Genomic DNA, 22870 nt, shown 5'->3' on the forward strand with positions numbered 1-22870 from the left:
ACAATGTGAACATTAATGCTGCTCCTCTATTATTATTATTATTATTATTATTAATCTTATTATTAATTTTATTATAGACCTAATCAGTCATATTTAACTCGTAACAATATTTTTTTATTGTGTGTATATATATATTGTCTTTTTGTATAATATGTTTAAATATATTTTACAGAGGTGTTTACAAGTTCTAGTTTTATGATTGTTGTAGTGTATTGTTGTAATGTTTAACCCTTTTTTCTAGTTTAGAGCCTAATAACATCTGGCAAAGGGACTACCAATCCTTGGTACTAGCCTTTGGGCTAATTTGGGTACATTTACATTTATGAATGTTAATTAATGTGCACTGTCCCTTTTCTAAATAAAAAAAATAATAAAAAAATACACAAGTCAAGGCTTCGAAGTTACAAACAACTGAACTGGTATAAATAGAAAAAGAGATAATGAGGTGATGAGAAAAACAGCCGCACATGATGACATTGCAATGGTGAATAAATACCACTTAAAGTGGTAAGAGTGCCCTCTGCTGGCGTACAAGGGAACGTGCAGCTGGCGGATGTAACAGTTGCTTTTATATAATTGGATAATTTTTTAATATTTAGGAATTCAGTAATGCCAGGTTCAAGAAATAACGTGCCCCATGGCAAAATCTGCCCTTCTACATCCACTGCTTCTTCCAGTTTTATCTTTGCGTCTAAGAAGAACAGAGACTTGACTACCATGCACTAAATAAAATATATTTCCGGTATCCTCTTCCCTATATCCTCTTCCCTTCCCTCTATCCTATGGTCTACACTGATAACATCTTATAGTGTACTCACAGACCCTGGCTGAACATTCCCAGCACGCTTTGAATTCCAGCTCTTCACCAGTCATCAGTCCAGTTCTTTTAATAGCATCAGTGAACACAGTATCCAGATGGACGAGGGGAAAGTAGAGGCAGTCTGCAACTGGCCCTTAAAAACTCTTCCTACAGTAAATGTTTTTATAGCTTTATTGGAAACTGTTTTGAAGGAGACTTGCGCTTGTTTTAAATAACTGTTGTATTTTCTGTTGTAAAACTGTTATGCTTTTGTTGTAGTTTATTGTATTATTTAGTGTGATTGTAAACTATTTGTTGTTGCTGCCATTTTGAGCCATGCAGGTCTCCCTGGAAGAAGAGATGTTGTGTCTCAATGGGATATTCTCCTGGTTAAACAGAGGAATATACATGTACAGTACAGGCCAAAGGTTTGGACACATTACTATTTTTAATGTTTTTGAAAGAAGTTTCTTCTGCTCATCAAGCCTGCATTTATTTGATCAAAAATACAGAAAAAAAAAAAAAGTAATATTGTGATATATTATTACAATTTAAAATAATTGGTTTTCAATTTATTATACTTTAAATAATAATTTATTTCTGTGATGCAAAGCTGAATTTTCAGGATCATTACTCCAGTCTATCAGATGATCCTTTAGAAATCATTCTAATATTCTGATTTATTACGAGTGTTGGAAACAGTTCTGCTGCCTAATATATTTGATGAATAAGGCCCCGATCACACCTAACGCGTTTTTCAGGTTCGAAAACGCGAGGCGCACAGCACTGCCTTTTTTCAGTGCTTTTTATCTCATCACAGAATTAGCAGTGCGCTGCGTTTTTTTATGTTGCTAAGCAACCACCGAGTCAGTCTAATCGCGAGCAAAAAAAACAAAAACAAAAAAAAAACAACCTTGGTTTGCAGTTAAAGGAGCTGTATGTAAGAAATGTATTTCAATTAATCATAAAATGGCCCTGATATGTCACTAGACATTAAGAAATCATGTTCATTTCAAATACTTATATCACTGACAACAGTAGTCCGGCCAGGATATTGTCATTTAAAAAGTGAAGTTGCAGCCCTCAACTGTTGTTGATGTTGTCATCTTGTGTTTTGGCCTGAAGCTCCACCCTCTGGCTATCTACCAATCACAAAGTCAGTAGTGTTTCGGCATCCGGGTTGCCAGCTCTGCTCTAGTTACCACAGCTGCAGCTACAAACGTTCGTGCTGGATCCGGCAGCCTATCTGGCAACCTCGAGTCAGGGGGGAGGGGGAGGGGATACACCGCTCTACAGTAATTTGAACGTGATTGCAGTACCAGTTTTGGCCACAATCTTACATATGGCTCCTTTAAGTAAACTGTCACATTGTAAAGTAAAAAACAAAAATGGACAAGCAGAGGGCGCTTGCTCTGGCTTTGATCGAGGGTGAGAGTTGTATAAACACTCAGGAGACAGGGAAAATGAGAGCCATGTGGGTACATGAGACCCTTAGAAAGAGGAAAGACCGCGGGGAGTACCATCACTTGGTCCAGGAGCTTCGCCTTGATGATGGTCGGTTCAAGGCTTATTTTAGGATGAGTCGGGGACAGTTTGACAACCTGCTGTCAATCGTCGGTACGAGCATCACAAAAATGACAACCAAATATAGGGAGCCCATCGGTCCTGCCGAGCGGCTGAGCATTTGTTTACGGTAGGTAATGTTTTTGCTTGTACGTTAAATGTGTAACGTAATGTGTAACGTTTTGTAAAATGTTAATAGTCTATATCCTGCTGGGTAGTTTAACCTGTCACCGTACAGCATAATTTATGAGTTAATATTTAGTCATATATTTTGTATCAGTACTCAAAATCTTTAAAGTAACTAATTTGAAGTGTTAGACAAACGTAGGAAAAGTAAAAAGCACAATATTTACATCTGAAATTTTGCACAGACACATTCACTAGAGGTCAAGGCAGACTGCAACTCAAATGGGCAATTATTTTACCCAGGGCTGGTGCTATGTATGAGCATATACCTGGACATTTTTAAAATAAAGTCTGGGCTCTTGCACTACCCACTGTAACTATAACCCCCTTTTATATTACAGATTTCTAGCCACTGGCGATTCGTACAGAACAATTGCGTTCAGCTACAGGGTTGGATTATCTACCATGGTGAGCATTGTGAAAGATGTGTGTGAGGCAATCTGGTCATGTCTGGTCGAAGAATACATACCATTTCCTGGAACGGAGGTGTGGAAGGATATTGCGGAGGACTTCCAGTTCCACAATTACAAAGGCTCCTTCTCCATTGTCCTGCTGGCTGTGGTGGATGCCAGATATTGCTTCAGGATGATTGATGTGGGAGCATATGGCAAGAGCAGTGATGGAGGTACGCTTTCCACATCAGCCTTTGGCCAAGCTCTCCGTAATGGCACCGTCAACCTCCCACCAGATGCACCTCTTCCAGGAGCTGAAGGATCCATGCCCTTTGTTTTCGTGGCAGACGAGGCATTTCCTCTGAGGAGGAACATGATGAGGCCATTTCCTGGGCACAACTTGACACCAGAGCAGAGGGTCTTTAATTACCGCCTGTCTCGAGCCCGGAGGATGGTGGAGTGTGCCTTCGGTATCCTGGCTTCACAGTGGCGAATGTACAGACGAGTCCTTGGAGTGTCACCTGAAGTTGCTGAAGTTGTGGTGAAGGCAACATGCATTTTGCACAACTTCATTCGCTGGCACTCTGCTAATGAAGAGGACCCAAGCAGCAGAGCATTGTGCACTGAACCATCAGCTGGGATGCAGGGTATCACCCAGGTTGGAAGCAACAATGCCTCCAGAGAATCGCTGGCTGTGAGAGAGAAGTTTGCCACCTATTTCTCCTCCTCTGCTGGTGAAGTGTCCTGGCAGCATGCAGCTGTGTCTTAATTCACTATCTACCATCTGAAGACACAATACATCCAACATCAATGTATAAACAAAGGCTCTTTTAAGAGCCACTTCTATATTCAGTAAAATAAAATAATTCCAAACAGTGCATTTATAGTCACCTTCATTTATATAGTGCTTTTAACAATATAGATTGTTTCAAAGCAGTTTTACAGTGATAATAGGAAATTACAGTAACAGAGATTGTTTAGGCTTTACAGCAGCTCTAAAATAAAGTTATTGTCCAGCTAAAGTTAGTTTTGATTAATTCACTTCCGTTGCAAAGATCATTAGTTATTAACACGACATCGTTCTAACAGGAAACCCTTAACGCGCTCCGGCCCGCTCACTCGCACAACAACAGTGCCTGGCGGCTCGAGAACGCACACCTTGAAATAGGTTCCAAGGTGCAAGTCTTGAATTAAAATAATAATAATAATTATAATTATCTCTGCGCAAGCTTTAAAATCGCAAACCTGTGAAAACCATGACGGCATGCACATGCCCAGAGAGGTAAAGGGAAGGGAAGGAGGCCTTCACAGAGGAGAGACTAGTGACACTTCAGGACTGCGTTGTCGTCGCGTCCAGGCACAGGTCCTTCATCAGATCTGGAGTGTGTGTGTGAGTGTGTGTCCAGGCGCAGGTCCTTCATCAGATCTGGAGTGTGTGTCCAGGCGCAGGTCCTTCATCAGATCTGGATCCGGCGGACTGCGGTAAAACTCGGGATAAACAGAGAGACTAATATTAGCGTAGACACCATTCTTCTTATGATGTAAAGAGTACCTAATCTATGCAGCCTAACATTGAATTATAGAAGTCTATAATGTGTTATGTGTATGCTAGGTCAAAGAGATGTGTTTTTAGTCTAGCTTTAAACTGACAGAGTGTGTCTGCTTCCTGGACAATGTTAAGGAAGACTGTTCCAGAGTTTTGGTGCTAAAAAGGAAACTGCACCACTGCTGATGAAGAACCCAGCTAACAGGGAATGTTGTCAGAACTTTTGCTAATGTTCTGGAACTGTATTAACATTAGGCCTACAGTTTTTTTTTTAATTGTTTAAGCACAATTTTGAAAACAGGTCCCGGTTTTTCAAACCCCTTCACACAATTAGCACAACACTACACCAAAGTAGCACAACACCTCAGATCATTTGCAAAATGGAACACTTTCGTCAAAACTACACAATGTCTTATAAAACCTTATTTTGTTGTCATAACATAAACACAACCATCATATGGTCTGATTCTGTTTGAATCAGTTAAACACTCCTGTGCTCAACCTAAAACACTTTTAGCATTTACACAGAGAGAGTGTAAACACCACATGACACCGGGGGCCTGTACCATGAAGCTGGTTTAGGTGGCTAGCCAGCTATGTTTCAGTTTAGTTTCCGCCAACCCTGGGTTTTAGGTACTATGAAAGTAGCTTGGCTTGAATCGGTGTTCGTCGCCATGGTATCTTACGCTGCACGGCTAACCTGCTCCGGGGCAGGTTATGTTCTGGATTCAAGATCTCAGACTGACGTTTGACCAATCAGCTGAGAGCAAAGAAACATATAGGTGACGTAACTTATTCCCAGTGTCTGTTGCAATGACTTCTGTGACATCTTAGCGCAAATTGTTTGACGAGCACTTCGTAGAGAAAGAGTTTTTAGCATGACAAAATCCCCTTGCCTTTCCTGATAGTTATTTGTATGAAAGATACAGATTTTCCGCGGAAGCAATGTCTTATCTTTGCGAACTTCTTGAGCCGCACATAAATAATTTAACACGTCGAATTCATGCACTTACTGTATCGCAAATATTGCGTTTTTTTTTTGTTTTTTTGCAAGTGGTACATTCTTGCACGGTGGGTGACGCACAGAAGCTCGGGGAAAACACGGTTTGTCGAACCATTCGCAAGGTCGCTCTGCAGGAGTACATGAATAGTTTCATTAACAGTGTTCCCCGGACATTTATCGACTATGTCCATAAAAGAGGGCTTTTATAAAATTGCCGGTAAGATATATTGATAGGGTGACATCACATGAACACCATTTTTTTTTTTTCAAAAAGCAAATTTCACAAATGTACTATACAATACATGTATTGTATACAACACAATATATATGTATTATATGTATTAAGTAATATGTATTTTAAGAATTATTTTAAATATTTTTTTATTATTATTCTATTACAGTTTTTTACGATTGCTTACACACTAAAATTAAACTTTTCCCACAATTAGCAAAACCTTACACTCAAGGAGCAAAACACAAGGCTAGATTTGCACAACTGTAAGCACATTGTCAGCTTCACACTATTTGCAAAACATTACACACAGTGATTTGCAAAACACTAAACACACTTGTATACATGAGACACAGAAGTATATCATAATGTCACTTCCTTGCAATTCCAAAGCACTGACTGTCAAATTACCACACATATGAGCCAATCTGTTAAACACAGCCATCAGGTGCACAAACACATGATTGCTAAATTGTAGACACACCAATCAGGTTTAAGCACTATAAAATGTGATAAAAATATATAAAATATAATCAATGTCCCAAGGCAACGTGGGGGGTAACATCACCCTTTTGCGCTGCCATTTCACAGCATGGGGTTCTCCTCCGTCATGCCAAAATGGGCCCTTACAACACACCTCACATTCTCGCATTTTTGGACCGATTGCACCACATCGTCACAGCAGGTAATGAAATGCACCAGATGCAATACACTGTCATCTGGGACAATGTGTCATTCCACCGCTCTGCTTTGGTCCAGAACTGGTTTCAACACCATCCACAGTTGACTACAGTACTATACCTTCCACCATACTCTCCGTTTCTAAACCCTATCGAAGAGTTTTTCTCTGCATGGCGGTGGAAGGTTTACGATCTCCAGCCTTGGAGCCCAGGCTCATTCAGGCCATGGAGGACGCCGCAGCTGTGCAAGGATGGATTCGACATTCAAGACGGTTCTTCCTGCGTTGTCTTGCTAATGAGGATAATGCTTGTGATGTTGATGAAATTCTCTGACCAGATCCAGCTAGGCGAAGAGATAATGTATAGTATGTTTACAGTACTGTAGTATTTTCTGTACAATATTGTCAGTTTTTTTTTTAGATTATTTTTTATGTTTGTTGTTGTTGTTATTTACTGTAATTGTAACCTGTACTGGATACAGTATTTTACGTTTGTCTATTGTTTGCTGAGCTTACAGTGTTATGCACACTACTGTAGTAGCATGAAAACTGGGACATGTTTTGTTGTGATTCTCCATGTTGACATGTTGACTGATTTGGGTATATGGAGAGAAATAAATGATATTTTCCTCAGTCTGCAGCATTGGTCTTGTGTAGTGTTGGGTGAACTATTGTTACACTTTCTCTGTGTACTTCATTTACAGTACTCTAATCACTGGGAATTAGACTTGCTAAAAGTGTTTTAGGTTAGCAACAGCAGTGTGTAACTGGTTCAAAAAGATTGAAGTTATATGAAATGTGTGTGTTTCGTATGGTAACAAAATATTGTTTTTATGAAGTTGTGTATAGTTTTGACAAAAGTGTTCCATTTTGCAAATGATCTGAAGTGTTGTGCTACTTTGGTGTAGGGATGTGCTAATTGTGTGTAGTGTTGTGACAAACCGGGCCCTGTTTTCAAAATTGTGCTTAAACAATTGAAAAAAACTGGATTGCTTACACACTAAAATTAAAAGTAGTACACTATTAGCAAAACCTTACACTCAAGAAGCAAAACATCAGCCCATATTTGCACAACTATAAGCACATTGTCAACCTCACACTTGTTGCAAAACTCTACACACAGTGATTTGCAAAACACTAAACACACTTAACATACATTACACACAAAAATCTATCATGAAGTCACTTCCTTGCAATACCAAAGCACTGACTGTCAAATTACCGCACCGTCCAACCAATTGGTTCAACACAGTCATCAGGTGTGCAAACACTTGTTTGCTTACAGTAACATCATATATTTTTGTTATATTTCAGAATATATTTCAATGTATTTGGAATATATGCCACATATATTTTTGACACTTTTGGGGACCCATACAGAAAAAAATACTTTGAAAAATATTCTGAAATATAACAAAAAATATATGATGTTACAGTAAGTGTGAAATATATTTATTGGGCCAATTTCAAATATTTGCATATATTCCAAAATATACTCTGAAAATATATTTTACTGTAAATATATTTCTTTTGTGTATGGGTACAATCAACAAAGTACAAATATAATGTAAATTCACCAAACACTACACAAGACCAATGTTGCAGACTGAAGAAACTCATTTATTTCTCAACACGCCCAAAATGTTGACCTGGAGATTCATAATACTGTAACAAAATGTCACTTTACGTATTGTACTGTAAGTTTACTGTAAAAAAAACAAAAAAACAAAAAAAAACTAGACATTGTCTCTTCGCCTAGCTGGATCTGGCCAGAGAATTTCATCAACATCGCAGGCAATGTTGTCATTAGCAAGACACCTTGGAAAGAAACGTCTTGAATGACTGCTGCTTTTTATAGTGCTTATACACCTGATTGGTGTGTCTACAATTAAGCAAACAAGTGTTTGCACACCTGAAGACTGTGTTGAACCAATTGGTTGGACGGTGCGGTAATTTGACAGTCAGTGCTTTGGTATTGCAAGGAAGTGACTTCATGATAGATTTTTGTGTGTAATGTATGTTAAGTGTGCTTAGTGTTTTGCAAATCACTGTGTGTAGAGTTTTGCAACAAGTGTGAGGTTGACAATGTGCTTATAGTTGTGCAAATATGGGCTGATGTTTTGCTTCTTGAGTGTAAGGTTTTGCTAATAGTGTACTACTTTTAATTTTAGTGTGTAAGCAATCCAAAAAAACTGTAATTGTAGACACACCAATCAGGTGTATAAGCACTATAAAAAGCAGCAGGTGAGGAGGACGAGGACGAGGAGGACGAGGAGGAGGAGGACGAGGACGAGGAAGGGGAGGAAGAGGAATCAACAGAGGAGGAATCAACAGAGGAAGAGGAAGAGATGGAGGCCATGCTGGAGGTTGAGGAAGAGGAAGAGGAAGACAAGAAGGTGCTCAAAGAGGACCGAATCTGACAAATGAGATCCGCGCAACACTGGTTGACCACGTTGTCAACCACGGCCTGACGCTGAGGGAGGCTGGACTGCGAGTACAGCCAAATCTAAGCCGATACACAGTGGCAAGTGTGATAAGAACATTTCGACTGGAAAATAGGTATTTGTACTGTATTCTATGCACTCAGCACTTCTGTTACCTTTTCCTGTGAAATTACTGTACTATTGTATACTGTTTTTTTTTTCTACATAGGATTGAGGGCCAAGGGTGAAGGCCTCCTATGTTCACAGAGCAGCAAGAGAGGGAGATAGTAAACATGGTTTTGGCCAACAATGCTATAACACTCAATCAGCTCCAAGCTAACATTGTCAATAACCACGCCAGTTTCAACGATATCCATCAGGTCTCAACATCAACACTGGCACGCATCCTAAAAAAAAACCATATTCAAATGAAGCAAATTTATCGAGTGCCTTTCGAGCGCAATTCTGAAAGGGTGAAACGACTGCGGCATGATTATGCAGAGGTATGTATTCACTTTAGCAGTGTGATCTTGCATACTGTCTCATAATATTTTACTGTACTGTAATATGTATACTAGATCTACACTGAACTACACAATTTTGCCTGACACTGTTCTTCAGAGAGTTTTACGAATGGATGGAGAAGAGATCCAGCATGAGTTCATTTACGTAGATGAGGCTGGGTTCAACCTGACGAGAACACGAAGGAGGGGAAGAAACATCATTGGCCACAGGGCTATAGTCAATGTCCCAGGGCAACGTGGGGGTAATATAACACTCTGTGCAGCCATTACACAGAATGGGGTCCTCCACCGCCATGCCCATATGGGCCCTTACAACACAGCACTCATACTTACATTCTTGGACCAATTGCACAACATAACAGCAGCAAATCAAATCGATCATATGCAATACATTGTTGTCTGGGACAATGTGTCTTTCCACCGCTCTGCTCTGGTTCAGAACTGGTTTCAGCAACATCCACATTTCACCGTCCTATATCTTCCACCATACTCTCCATTCCTCAACCCTATAGAAGAGTTTTTCTCGGCATGGCGGTGGAAGGTATATGATCTCCGTCTCCAGGCTGAGGTACCCTTCATCCAAGCCATGGAGGAGGCCTGTGACCAGATGGAGGTAGGAGCAATGCAAGGATGGATTCGTCATTCAAGACGTTTCTTTCCAAGGTGTCTTGCTAATGACAACATTGCCTGCGATGTTGATGAAATTCTCTGGCCAGATCCAGCTAGGCGAAGAGACAATGTCTAGTTTTATTTATATTTTTTTACAGTAAACTTACAGTACAATACGTAAAGTGACATTTTGTTACAGTATTATGAATCTCCATGTCAACATTTTGGGCGTGTTGAGAAATAAATGAGTTTCTTCAGTCTGCAACTTTGGTCTTGTGTAGTGTTTGGTGAATTTACATTATATTTGTACTTTGTTGATGGTAGCCTACTCTAATCATAGGGAAGTAGAAGTGCTAAAAGTGTTTTAGGTTTATCACAGCAGAGTGTAACTCGTGCAAACAGAGTATAGTAATGTGAAACGTGTGTGTTTCATATGGTAACAAAGTGTGGTTTTTAAACAGAAGTGTATAGTTTTTACAAGAGTGTTTAATTATGCAAAGGATCTGTAGTGTTTTGCTAATTGGGTGTGTGGTTGTGCTAATTGTGTGTAGTGTTTTGAAAACACGGGCCCTGTTTTGAAAATTGTGCTTAAGCAATCCAAAAAAACTGTAATAGGAAGTCCTATCACAGCCTTAATGTTCAGGTAGAGATGATGTGAATATGTGAGATGATTATTTTCTGTGATATGAATCTTTAAATTAATAGTAACATAACAGATTTAACAATGATCTACTAAACATTTCATCTGCAGACGACTTGTGGTGGTCATGAACGTATGATCACAAGTTTGGATGCCAAATGGCCTGGCTCCAGTGCTTGACTCAATTTTCCGTGAGTCTTTGTTGTGTCAGCGCTTTGAGGAAAGCAAGTTAAATTTGGTACAGTACAAAACACTTAATTTGAACTGAGATAGAAAAACCTACACAATAACCCCCTATCATGACCCTCAGACAGGGCCACAGCACCACTTCAATGTGGCCCTCAGTAAAACCAGAGTGAAGATAGAGATGACCTTTGACATCCTAAAGACACATTTCAACTGTTCGGCGCTTCAGAGTCACCAGAGCGGACCACCCAGCTGGTGCAGATGTAGATGCAGTCACCATACAATATTACACTTAATAAAAGCACATTGAAACTGCAGATAGGTCTCAAACTGTTTTATTGGTTTTGTGGGATGGGAGGGAGAAAGAGAGCAAGACAAAGTTGCATTAATAAATAGTCATACTAAAGTGTTACTTGGTTAAATAAGTTCACATACTGAGATCAGTTTTATCCAGCTGTTTGATCTCCAATGTTTTTTTTTTTTTTTTTTTTTTTTTTTTTGAGCCTCCTCAGCTCACAGTCCAGCTCCTTTAGTGAACAGTCTAGTTCAAGTCTCCTTTAGTGTGCAGTCTAGTTCAAGTCTCCTTTAGTGTGCAGTCTAGTTCAAGTCTCCTTTAGTGTGCAGTCTAGTTCAAGACTCCTTTAGTACAGGGCCCTGACTGAGTCTGTTTCTACCTGAAACATAATTCCACCACAAACATGATCATTACAAGTTTTCTGGAGGCTCATCAAATCACAAAAAGTTCCTTGACTTCCTACAAATACAGGACTGACTGTAATTTATGTCAAGGGTTTTAAATCCTTACACATTTCTTCTGAAGCCCATTGAAGTAGAGGCCTCAGTTTCTAGGGCAGGTTGTGAAAAATCCTACAATAAAAGAGATGTGTAAGGGCCAGTCCCTTTTTTATGCCACACATTCAAATGTTTGCCAAAATAAAAAGCCCAGTGCATTCACATCAGCAACTGTCTGAGAACACACAGACAGAGTGTCTTCATCATTTCCTCCACCCTAATAAATAATAGACTGTGTGTATGTGTGCTGGCTTTAACAGGGACACTGTATTTCCCTCTACTGCAGAACATACAGTCAGCCATATTTAAAACTTTAAAAAAGTAGTAATGTATTGCACATACTTACTTGCTTAGAGGAGCCAGCACCAGGGTCAGATTGTACAGCACCTGTAATCACATCCATAATCGGCCGTTCCTTATTACCTACTCAGAGCCAACTCCTCCGCCACAGTGTATTCTGGTTTACTGAATTTAACTCTTTATTTCTGTTTGCTGCAAACAAGTGTTTGTGATAAAATGTTCACAAAAGTAATAAAAGGTTGTTGTAAATATCACCACTTTGACTTATATTTTTATATTTTGTCTTTATCTGCTGCCAATAACATTTGGATTTGGGGTTGCATCTAAAAATAAAAAAATAAATGAATATTAATCTTTCATACATGCACATTTTTTATATATATTATAAAAATAGGCTATAGGCTATATTACACATATAGGCTACATATATATATATATATATATATATATATATATATATATATATATATATATTTGTATATATATATATATATATACATACATAATTTTACATAAATATAGAACGTATTTGTTTAACTTACACATTAACAATCAGCAATCTTTCTCCAACAGTCTTCTCTTGCTTTGGCAGCAGAGATCGTATTGTTTTGAGCTTGAATACATATTTAAATTCATCGTAATTATGAATGATTATCTCTTGCTCCTCCGCGGAAAAATATATCGCTCTCGCTCTACCCGCGATTGGTTGTTCAGTGTCGACGTCACTCTTTTATGTGCACGCGCGCGTGGAGTAATCATAGCTTTAGGTTCAAAGCCTGAGTTGACAAAGAAAGTTGATGAGCTGCATCATGGTACCAATAAAGCCTGATTGCATCGGTTTGGTTTTGTCAACTCAAAACGAATCCTGTAACCCCGAGTTTGTTCAGCTACCTTCATGGTACAGGCCCCAGATGTGCAGACTAATGAAAATATTTATTTATTTTCATGTACTCAAGTCAGCCAATACTGAACATTTCAACAAAACATTCATAACAAAACATTTTCCAGTTTGCATGCAGTATTACCGAACATACCCTTGTACTGTAAGCTTACAGTAATACTGTTACATAAAAATACAAATCCAGTTCAGTACCGAATAAAAAAAACAAAAAAAAACTAAACATCTCTCCGCCTAGCTGGATCAGGCCACAGGGCCTCGTCAACATCACAGTAGGGGTGTGCGATATGACGATTTTTTATCGTGGACGATTAAAATGTCTCCACGATCTGCTTTTGAAGAAATATCGTAGTATCGCGCATTCTCAGTTGCTGTTCTGGCGCCTCTGTCCCAACATACTGAACAACGCGACGTATATTCACATAAAATGTTAACGCAGCGGAACGGGACACTACAGTTCACAAAAGTTCATAATTTGCATGTGCTTTAATGCCTTGTCGGTTAAACATTTAATTCGCGTGCTGATGCGCTGTTCTAACGTGTGCGTTTCTCAGCGCGTACATGTGAAGCTCACATGCACTAAAAGCCTGTCTACCAGCGCCTTGATACTGGACTAAGTTATCTTTCGAGTCTTATTGTGCTAATACTGTCAAATACACACAAGGTTTACATAAACAAAGTCGGTGAAGTCTAAAGTGAAAGCAAACTTGAGAAAATTGAGAGAAAATCTGCTTGTCAAATGCGTGTATAAAAGACGCGTCGAGTGCAGCTCTTAAAGAGACAGTAGTAATAGTAAACAAGCTGCCGTTTGTCCTTAAAGGGATAGTTCACCCAAAAATAAAAGTCATTATTTACGCACTATAATGTTGTTCCAAGCCTGTATTAATTTCCTTCTAATATTTTCTAATATTAATATTTTGAAGAATGTGGCTATACAAACAGTACCTGGTCCCCATTGACTTCCATAGGAGAAAAATATACTATGGAAGTCACATTCTTCCAAATAACTTTTATTTTCAACAGAAGAAAAACTTATTCGAGTTTAAAACAACTTGAGAGAGTAAATTATGACAATTTGAATTTTTAGGAGAACTATCCCTTTATTGTTAATAAAACAACAAAATGCAAAAAGAAAATCACTCACTGCTCTTGACTGACAACTTTAATAGTAGCTTTAATAAGTATCAATTTATAATTTATACAGTGAAGTCTATGTTTTGTTTTATTTTCATATTTGTTCATTTAATTACTTTCTTCAATGCTACCGTTAAATACATCTACTGTAGCTGAAAACAAAGCACTGTTTATTTAATTTGTATATTAAGTTGTGTGTGTATTGTAATGTGTATCTTTGATCTTAATATTTAATAACAAAGAAAATAATGACAAATATTTTATATCTTCAAATGTCTGAAATTCTTTTTTATTTTATATTTTGTTACCTAAGGCTTTGTTTTTAAAATATGGACATTAGTTTGGCTGTAATGCTGTCACAAAATAGTAAAAGCTACATAAAAAAGAATCGTGATAAAATCGTTAATCGTGATTTTCCTGAAAAAAACCGTGATATGATATTTTTACCATATCGCCCACCCCTACATCACAGGCTATATTACATTTGCAAGGCAACGTGGGAAGAATCTTTTGGAGTGACCAATTCCCCCAGCATTAGTCCGTGGTTTATTACATGGTCCACAATTGTTTCCAAAAACGAAAACGAATTTCATTTTACACGGATTTGGTTGTCTTCCCTCTTCCCTCTTCCTCTTCCTCTCCCTCTCCCTCTCCCTCTTCCTCTTCCTCTCCCTCTCCCTCTTCCTCTTCCTCTTCCTCTTCCTCTCCCTCTCCCTCTCCCTCTTCCTCTTCCTCTTCCTCTTCCTCTCCCTCTCCCTCTTCCTCTCCCTCTCCCTCCACCTTGTTCTCTCCAGATTCCCCCTCTCATCCGCACTCTCCCTCTTCCTCTGACATCGTCCATTTTTGTTGAAGACAGGTGAACTTACCTGATGCCTTTTTATAGAGTGTAAACCTGATTGGTGTGTCTACAATTAAGCACCAGTGTGTGTGTGTGTGCACTCCTGGTGGCTGTGCTTAACCAATTGGTTCATGGGTGTGCTCATTTGAAAGCCTTTGCTTTGAAATTGTAAGGAAATTACATCATGATAAATGTCTGTGTCAAATGTATACAAGTGTGTTTAGTGTTTTGCAAATCACTGTGTGTAATGTTTTGCAAAAAGTGTGAAGCTGACCATGTGCTTACAATCGTGCAAATTTAGGCCGGTGTTTTGCTTCGTGAGTGTAAGGTTTTGCTAATTGTGGGAAAGTTTTAATTTTAGTGTGTACGCAATTGAAAAAAACTGTAACGTGAATTTAGGCTACTTAACTTATAATCAAATGCATTTTGTTTTATTGACCACAATATTATCATTGATATTTGTTTGAGAAGGGCACTTTTGATTAATTTTTTAAATGCAGGGGCTCGAGCAAGTATACGGAGTAGCTACCCTTTAAGCACAACTCTGAAAGCGTCAAAGATCCACGACAGTGTGTGCAAGTAAGAAATACTCCGACATTTTCAGCGCTGATGCTTACAGGACAATTCTGAGATTCTAGCCTACAGTTACTGTAAAGTGCACTATGTTGTAGTGTATGTAACTCAGGAGTGCATGCAAAGACACCATTGTAAGTCTGTCTTTCAGTATCACTTACTACAGTAAATTACTTTAATGTTATTTACAGAGAGTGTTTGAACTGGATTCCATTGGGATTGGATTCTTCTCACATTTCTGGATGGTCTAAGGCAGGAGTGTTTAGTTTGAGCGAGAGCAGCAGTGCTTCCCGTCTATGTCGTGGTTTGGGACGGTGTCAGCTTTCACCGAATCCGACAGAGTGGTTCAACAACAACCATTCATAAATGCGTTCCTTCCACCATACAGGCCTTTCCTCAACCCAATGGAAGAGTTTTCCTCTGCGTGGAGGTGGAAAGTCTATGACCGAACAGCTCTAAGACATGATCCTGAGAATAATTCTGATGTTTTTTATTTTCTTTTTTTGTAGTAACATGGTTTTCAGTATTTTCATTATACTTAGATGTGATTTATTTAGATTGGTTTGCTTTTTTTCTTTTTTAGCAAAATGTTTACTATATACAATTAAAAAAAAAAGTGTAACTACATGCCCTAGATGCTGTGTTCTCCATTTTTTTATGTAATGAATGATCTGTAGTTCTTGCATTCTCCTGTATGTATGTGTAACAGAGTTAAAAATGCAGTTTATAAATTCTAATTTCCAATTTGTTTAATTTAATTTTAATCATTTTAATTATCATTCAATGATTTATTGGGTATTTGTGAATTTTATCTTGAGTTTAATTCATTTATCATATTGCTACCGGTTTTTGTGGAGATGTCCTTGCTGCACTGCACCTCTATTGTACCTCCTAAGTTGCCGTAGTTTCCATCTCCTCACAACAGTGTCTTGTGTTGCTGAGGTAGGTTGCATGAAAATCTGCTGCACTATTTTATTGTTTTCTTTGGAAATTGCGTTGTAATCCTTCAATATCTATTGTCTCAAAGTTAATACGATATTAACTGGCTGTTTTGTGCAGGCTTTACAGTCAAATAGCCTATAAGTTTTAACGATGCTTTAACTTTTTCTTTTCGCGGCATTTTCGCGCTGTTTCTGTGCCATGTAAACAACGGAGGCTCAGTCCATGTTGAGTGTGTACATTTTGTTATTCAACGTTTAGGAGCAGAGGTGCAGATAGAGATAAACAGAAGCCAATTAATGTGATCATTGTCTTCTGCAGGTATGTGTATCTTTGTTAGACGTAATTCTCTTCTGTTATCTTTGCAGTCACCCAATTCACGTACTGTTTAATTTTGTTTACTAAAACTGTTAAAGAGTATATATATATATATATATATATATTGTTCCTCATGTTTTTCACATATATTGTTATAATTCAAGAAGGGTTTTCACAGTCTATTCTAACTGCTCTTTTGGCTATTAATGTGCATATTAAGAGTTGAATACTATACTATACTATGATGTGATTTCTATGTATGTATGGTAGACAATTAGGGCTCCAGACAACAGTGTCTTGTGTTGCTGAGGAGCAGAGGTGCAGATAGAGATAAACAGAAGCCAATTAATGTGATCATTGTCTTCTGCAGAAATAAATCTTGGAAACCCCATCAGCTGGAGTTGTCTGTCTTCAGTTCATACCCTGTCCACATTCGTTACACTGGTGCCGTGACCTTTTGGATCTCCAGATCAGCTTGATGTTCATCGCCGGGAATGCTGTGCTGTCGTCCTGATCTGCACCTTTGGAATAATTATCTGGTCAGATAAAAAAGAAAAAAGACTGTGGATTAGGGTATACTTCTTTCAATAGTTTGTCTTCAGTGTGATAATTTGCTTATATATGTATTTAAAAAAAAAAAATAATTTCATAAATACGTAAAATTGTTATCTGCTCTACTTGAGTTTTACATAAATATACACAACGCACGTACTGTTTAAGGATTTAAATCGGTCACAAATTTTAAGATGGATGAGTCAACTGCTCCCAAGTTGGCTAGAGGTAGGGGTGCATGGTTCAGTGATTTTGTTAGCCGTAGGGATGTGGGTCAATCCAGGTCCATGGATGATGGTTATACAAATACAGGGTTGGGTCAGAGCCCAGTTTGTACTCCTGTTAGTGGATTCATGAGGGAGGGTCCCCACACTTCCACTCCTGGCAGTGATACACATGCCATCGACCACCTCACAGCCATGGTAGGACAGTTAGGTGCTCAAATTGGTGAATCCATTGTAGCAAAATTGATGTCAGCTGGTGTTGTAAACATGACTAGTGACCACAGAACTACCAATAATACTCAGAATGCTCACTGTGACTATAACAGACATGACATTACCAGTGATACTCAGAACGCTCACTGTGACTATAACAGACATGACATTACCAGTGATACTCAGAACGCTCACAGTGACTATAACAGGCATGACGTCCCACGTGTGACAGTCCATGTTAGGTCTGATAAAGGTCTCCAGACGTTTAGAGGAGATAGCACTGACAAATACTCAGTTCAGGAATGGATTGACATGACCAAAGCACATATCAGAAAACAGGAGATTTCTGTGTGTGACCAAGCAGAAGAGATTATGAGCCATCTAATGGGCAAGGCCAGAGATGTTGTGAAGATTGCCCTGCGCAGTGATCCTGCACTTAACGTCAATAAGCAACCTCAACTCATATATAATGTTCTTCTCCACTATTTCAGTGATGCTTCCTCATGCCTACCTCTCGCTGACTTTTATGCTACTCTGCCCAGACACAGAGAAAACCCAGTTGACTACTGGATAAGGCTGAACAAAGCAGTGGATCTGGCTCTTGAGGGCCTGCACAGACAAGGCAAGCAGACGCAGGACATGAATGGTGAAGTGGCTCTCATGTTCGTCAAACACTGTCCTGACCAAGGTTTAGCTTACACCCTGAAGTGTAAGCCAATTCATGAGTGGACCTCCCGTGATGTTCAGCTGAGGATTGATGAGTATCAGAGAGAGCTGAGGGCTAGCGGCGGAGTCATTGGGGCTGCACAGCTAAAAAGCCACATTGCCACTGTTACCTCTGAGCAGCCCAGTCCATCATCAACACCCCTGGCAGTGTCCAAGCAGTATCATTGCCCAAGCCCCTCGCCTTCTCCTTTCCAAGCCCAGCAACATATGTGTTATTCACCTTACCATTCTCCAGTGCCTGACCCAATGCGAGACGGATCACACCATACTCCAAGTCATGCTTCTGTGCCAGCTGTGGCACAAAATCTCCAACAGTCAGAGGAGAGACTTATCACTCGCATGGTCGACATGTTTCAGGAGATGATGGAGAAAATGCAGCAGCGTAGTACTTCTCATTCAGGCCGAGGTAGGAGGTTCCAGCGTACTTCTCGTGACAGACGTCCCAGAGACACAGTTTGTAAAGTCTGTAACGACTCAAGCCACACCACCATTTCACACTGCATGTCAGAGAGGCTATGTTTTGTCTGCTTCGCCCCTGGCCACACCAGACTAAATTGCCCTGCCAACGTCTCTCCTCAGTCACAAGGAAACTAGCCGACCTGTATTCGGAGGGAGACAATACAGGTCGCACCATAGACTCCCAAAAAGATGACATGTTTGATGCTGAGACAGTTTACACTGCTGTGAAAGACTCATGTAACAACTTTGAAGTTGTTGTTTATCAGAATATCCACAGAGTTGGCAACAGTGAAAGTCTTTTCTACACACCTGTAGCAATGGGTGGGGGGGTGACACTTGGTGGCATGTTGGACAGTGGTTCAGTGGCATGTAGCATCAGTGAAACAGCAGAGATTAAACTGAGGGAGGCTGGGGTGGTAACTGACCGAAGACGGATTGATGTTGATGTGGTTCTCATTGGCTGTGGCGGACTTCGTGTCAAGCCCAAATGTGCTTTCGAAGTGGAGATTGAAGTGTATGGCTGTAAGATGTTGGTTCCCATACTTGTCGTTCAGGGACAGCATGATGAGTTAACCCTCTGGGGACCAAGCTGTTTTTGGGGCCCTTGAGATGTTCTGACATGCTCTGACATTTGTGCTTTTTTCAGTTATTTATAAACATGTTAATGGCAAAGGTGTAAATTCACTCTATATAGCACAAACAGGCCTACCATAATATGCGAGCAACATGTATGTAGATGTTTGTATTTTTAAGAGAATAATGTTTATGCGTGGTTATTTAAAAAAATAAAAATGAAAGTTGCTGAAATAAGACCACAAAACTCATACAAAATATGTGCCCACAAGACTTTTGACTAATGGATGTTTTCTCTTGGAGTTCTAGCTTCAAAATTATGTGAAAATAGTCTTGCTTTATCGTTCACAAAAAAAAAATACATTGATTTAAATGGTGTAAAACAGGTTTTGCTTGGAAAGCCAATATGCGAGGGGGAGGAGTAGTTTACACCTTAGATTACCCAGTCCCACCCACTCTGCATAATGACTCTGCATAATTAGCCATTCATTCAGGTGTGACACTGACTGAGCCACAATGCAAGGACAAAATAGCCTATATATTTAGAAGAAGACTTATATTGACCATTTAAGATTTTGCTTACATCTATCTTGTAAATATGTTTTGCTATTTTATTAAAAAGGTTACAATTACAACAATAATTACAATTTCAGCAATATTTCTGCAAAAAAAGTACTCTTTCTTTGTAAAAAAAAAAAAAAAAGATTATAGGCCTACATTTTATCATATGTATTCATTAGTTTGAATATAGCCAACATTGCAACATCTTAGTCTATGACTTTATTTTTGACAAAATAGTATTTTATATATATGAGCAGAAAAGCTTATTTGATGTGACAGTATATTCTACAGTAAAAACTGTACCCAAATCTAGTCAACAAAATATTGTCTTTCATACTTCGCCTGACTGTAACGTTGTTTTTATGAAATATTAGGGCATAGCCTATAAATGTTAATTTGCAGTTTAATACGTTGCTTATACAAATACATTTTATTTCAACATATTTCAGTCGATTTTTACTCATCTCAGTAGGCTCTAGCAAAGCAGTTTATTCACACACAGACGCGCGATTCATATTTAGGCTAAACAGTCTTTACAAATATGTACCCTTCATTCATCTCACAGAAACGCGATTCATATTTAGGCTAAACAGTCTTTACAAATATGTACCCTTCATTCATCTCACAGAAACGCGATTCATATTTAGGCTAAACAGTCTTTACAATTATGTACCCTTCATTCATCTCACAGAAACGCGATTCATATTTAGGCTAAACAGTCTTTACAAATATGTACCCTTCATTCATCTCACAGAAACGCGATTCATATTTAGGGTAAACAGTCTTTACAAATATGTACCCTTCATTCATCTCACAGAAACGCGATTCATATTTAGGCTAAACAGTCTTTACAAATATGTACCCTTCATTCATCTCACAGAAACGCGATTCATATTTAGGCTAAACAGTCTTTACAAATATGTACCCTTCATTCATCTCACAGAAACGCGATTCATATTATAGAAACGCGATTCATCTTTTTGTTTACATAGGCCTACACTAACGTTATTCCATAACGTTATTCCACATTAACACTTGAGAAAGGATAACTTAGCCTACCTCACTCCTCAGCGGGATCTGCTCCTCATATCAGCACGGAAAATTTTCTCCATAAGGTAGGCTATATTATGCCTCTTTGTTTACAGCTGATGTGGGGGCGTTTCACAGACTGAAATGGTTCTCAGAATTTGCGTTTGAATAGCACGCGCTCTCCGGGGCGTGGTCAAATTACTGTGAATCATCTCGTAATGAGCTCGACTGGAGTCGCTCTCTTTTTATACAGATTACAGAAGCTGATAATATTTGTTTTTTATATAAATTACTTCATTTAAAAGCTGCGATCTCAAGCTTCATGCCCGTGGGTCTGTTTCCCTGTTTGACTGAATTTTCGCGGAGTTATAGATAATTTTCGAACGCGTTTCAAATGGGAGTTTACTGGCAGAGAGAAGGCAGAAATAGCATCATGTTAGTTTTTCTTTATTTGTCAAAAAGCAAAACACTTTATTTTTATTGTGAGTATACAGAAAAAAAATAGAAACTGAACAGGATCGATTGATGTATTACACGAAAATGAAAGATCAAAATTAACAGAGCATTTTGTGTTTATTTTTCATTGCTAAAAAAAAAAACGAGCAAAACGCGCGGGCGCGTTTTTGGTCCCCAGAGGGTTAATACTCGAGACCAACGTTATAAAGCACATCCTGCATCAGTCTAAACTAGAAAAAAAAGTTTGTTGAGACAAACTTTAAGTTGGCTTGAGAAAGCCTGACCAGAGAGTTTGAAGAAGTTTAAAGAAGTTAGAAGTTTAAAGTAGGTTAAAGTTAGATTGATAGATTAGTTAGAAAGAAATAATAGTTGGAAAGAAAGAAAGAAAGAAAGAAAGAAAGAAAGAAAGAAAGTAAAAAGATTAGTTAGAAAGAAAGAAAGAAAGAAAGAAAGAAAGTAAAAAGATTAGTTAGAAAGAAAGAAAGAAAGAAAGAAAGAAAGAAAGTAAAAAGATTAGTTAGAAAGAAAGAAAGAAAGAAAGAAAGAAAGAAAGAAAGAAAGAAAAAGATTAGTTAGAAAGAAAGAAAGAAAAGATTAGTTAGAAAGAAAGAAAGAAAAGTAAGAAAAAGAAAAAAGAAAGATTAGTTAGAAAGAAAGAAAGTAAAAAGATTAGTTAGAAAGAAAGAAAGAAAGAAAGAAAAAAAGAAAGAAAGAAAGAAAGAAAGAAAAAAGATTAATTAGTTAGAAAGAAAGAAAGAAAGAAAGAAGATTAATTAGTTAGAAAGAAAGAAAGAAAGAAAGAAAGAAAGAAAGAAAGAAAGAAAAAAGATTAGTTAAAAAGAAAGAAAGAAAAGTAAGAAAAAGAAAGAAAGAAAGATTAGTTAGAAAGAAAGAAAGAAAGAAAGAAAGAAAGAAAGAAAGAAAGAAAGAAAGAAAAAAGATTAGTTAGAAAGAAAGAAAGAAAAGTAAGAGAAAGAAAGATTAGTTAGAAAGAAAGAAAGAAAGAAAGTAAAAAGATTAGTTAGAAAGAAAGAAAGAAAAGTAAGAGAAAGAAAGAAAGAGAAAGAAAGAAAGATTAGTTAGAAAGAAAGAAAGAAAGAAAGAAAAAAGATTAGTTAGAAAGAAAGAAAGAAAAGTAAGAGGAAGAAAGATTAGTTAGAAAGAAAGAAAGAAAGAAAGAAAGAAAGAAAGAAAGAAAGAAAGAAAGTAAAAAGATTAGTTAGAAAGAAAGAAAGAAAGAAAGAAAGAAAGAAAGAAAGAAAGAAAGAAAGTAAAAAATTAGTTAGAAAAGAAAGAAAGAAAGAAAGAAAGAAAGAAAGAAAGAAAAGCAAGAAAAAGAAAAAAGAAAGATTAGTTAGAAAGAAAGAAAAATGATTAGTTAGAAAGAAAGAAAGAAAAAAGATTAATTAGTTAAAAATAAAGAAAGAAAGAAAGAAAGAAAGAAAGAAGATTAATTAGTTAGAAAGAAAGAAAGAAAAGTAAGAAAAAGAAAGAAAGAAAGAT

The 22870-nt window shown here is 38.0% G+C and overlaps 2 protein-coding genes and 1 long non-coding RNA gene across 4 annotated transcripts in view; 1 reads left to right on the forward strand and 2 right to left on the reverse strand.

The window, feature by feature from the left end:
• Window positions 1-22870, reverse strand: part of LOC309503314 (protein NLRC3-like) — a 186173-nt gene that overhangs the window by 1478 nt on the left and 161825 nt on the right. The gene's annotated exons all lie outside the window — the stretch shown is intronic.
• Window positions 921-6202, forward strand: LOC309503415 (uncharacterized protein). Of its 2 annotated transcripts, XM_082176232.1 has the most exons (4): window positions 921-972; window positions 1134-1897; window positions 2071-2492; window positions 2890-6202. In XM_082176232.1, exons 3-4 carry the CDS (start codon window positions 2188-2190, stop codon window positions 3707-3709), a joined length of 1125 nt encoding a protein of 374 aa, XP_082032358.1. In that variant the 5' UTR covers window positions 921-972; window positions 1134-1897; window positions 2071-2187; the 3' UTR covers window positions 3710-6202. The 2 variants fall into 2 exon arrangements, with proteins under 2 accessions (XP_082032358.1, XP_082032359.1); XM_082176233.1 differs by lacking the exon at window positions 2071-2492 and having other exon boundaries at window positions 931-1227.
• LOC309503565 lies at window positions 10572-12226 on the reverse strand. Its single transcript, XR_014207734.1, has 3 exons — window positions 11921-12226; window positions 11588-11649; window positions 10572-11456 (listed from the first exon to the last, which is right to left on the reverse strand). It is a non-coding gene; the product is annotated as an uncharacterized lncRNA (long non-coding RNA).

The sequence above is a fragment of the Leuciscus leuciscus genome (genome assembly GCF_965113295.1).
Source record: "Leuciscus leuciscus genome assembly, chromosome: 7".
Lineage (NCBI taxonomy): Eukaryota > Metazoa > Chordata > Actinopteri > Cypriniformes > Leuciscidae > Leuciscus > Leuciscus leuciscus.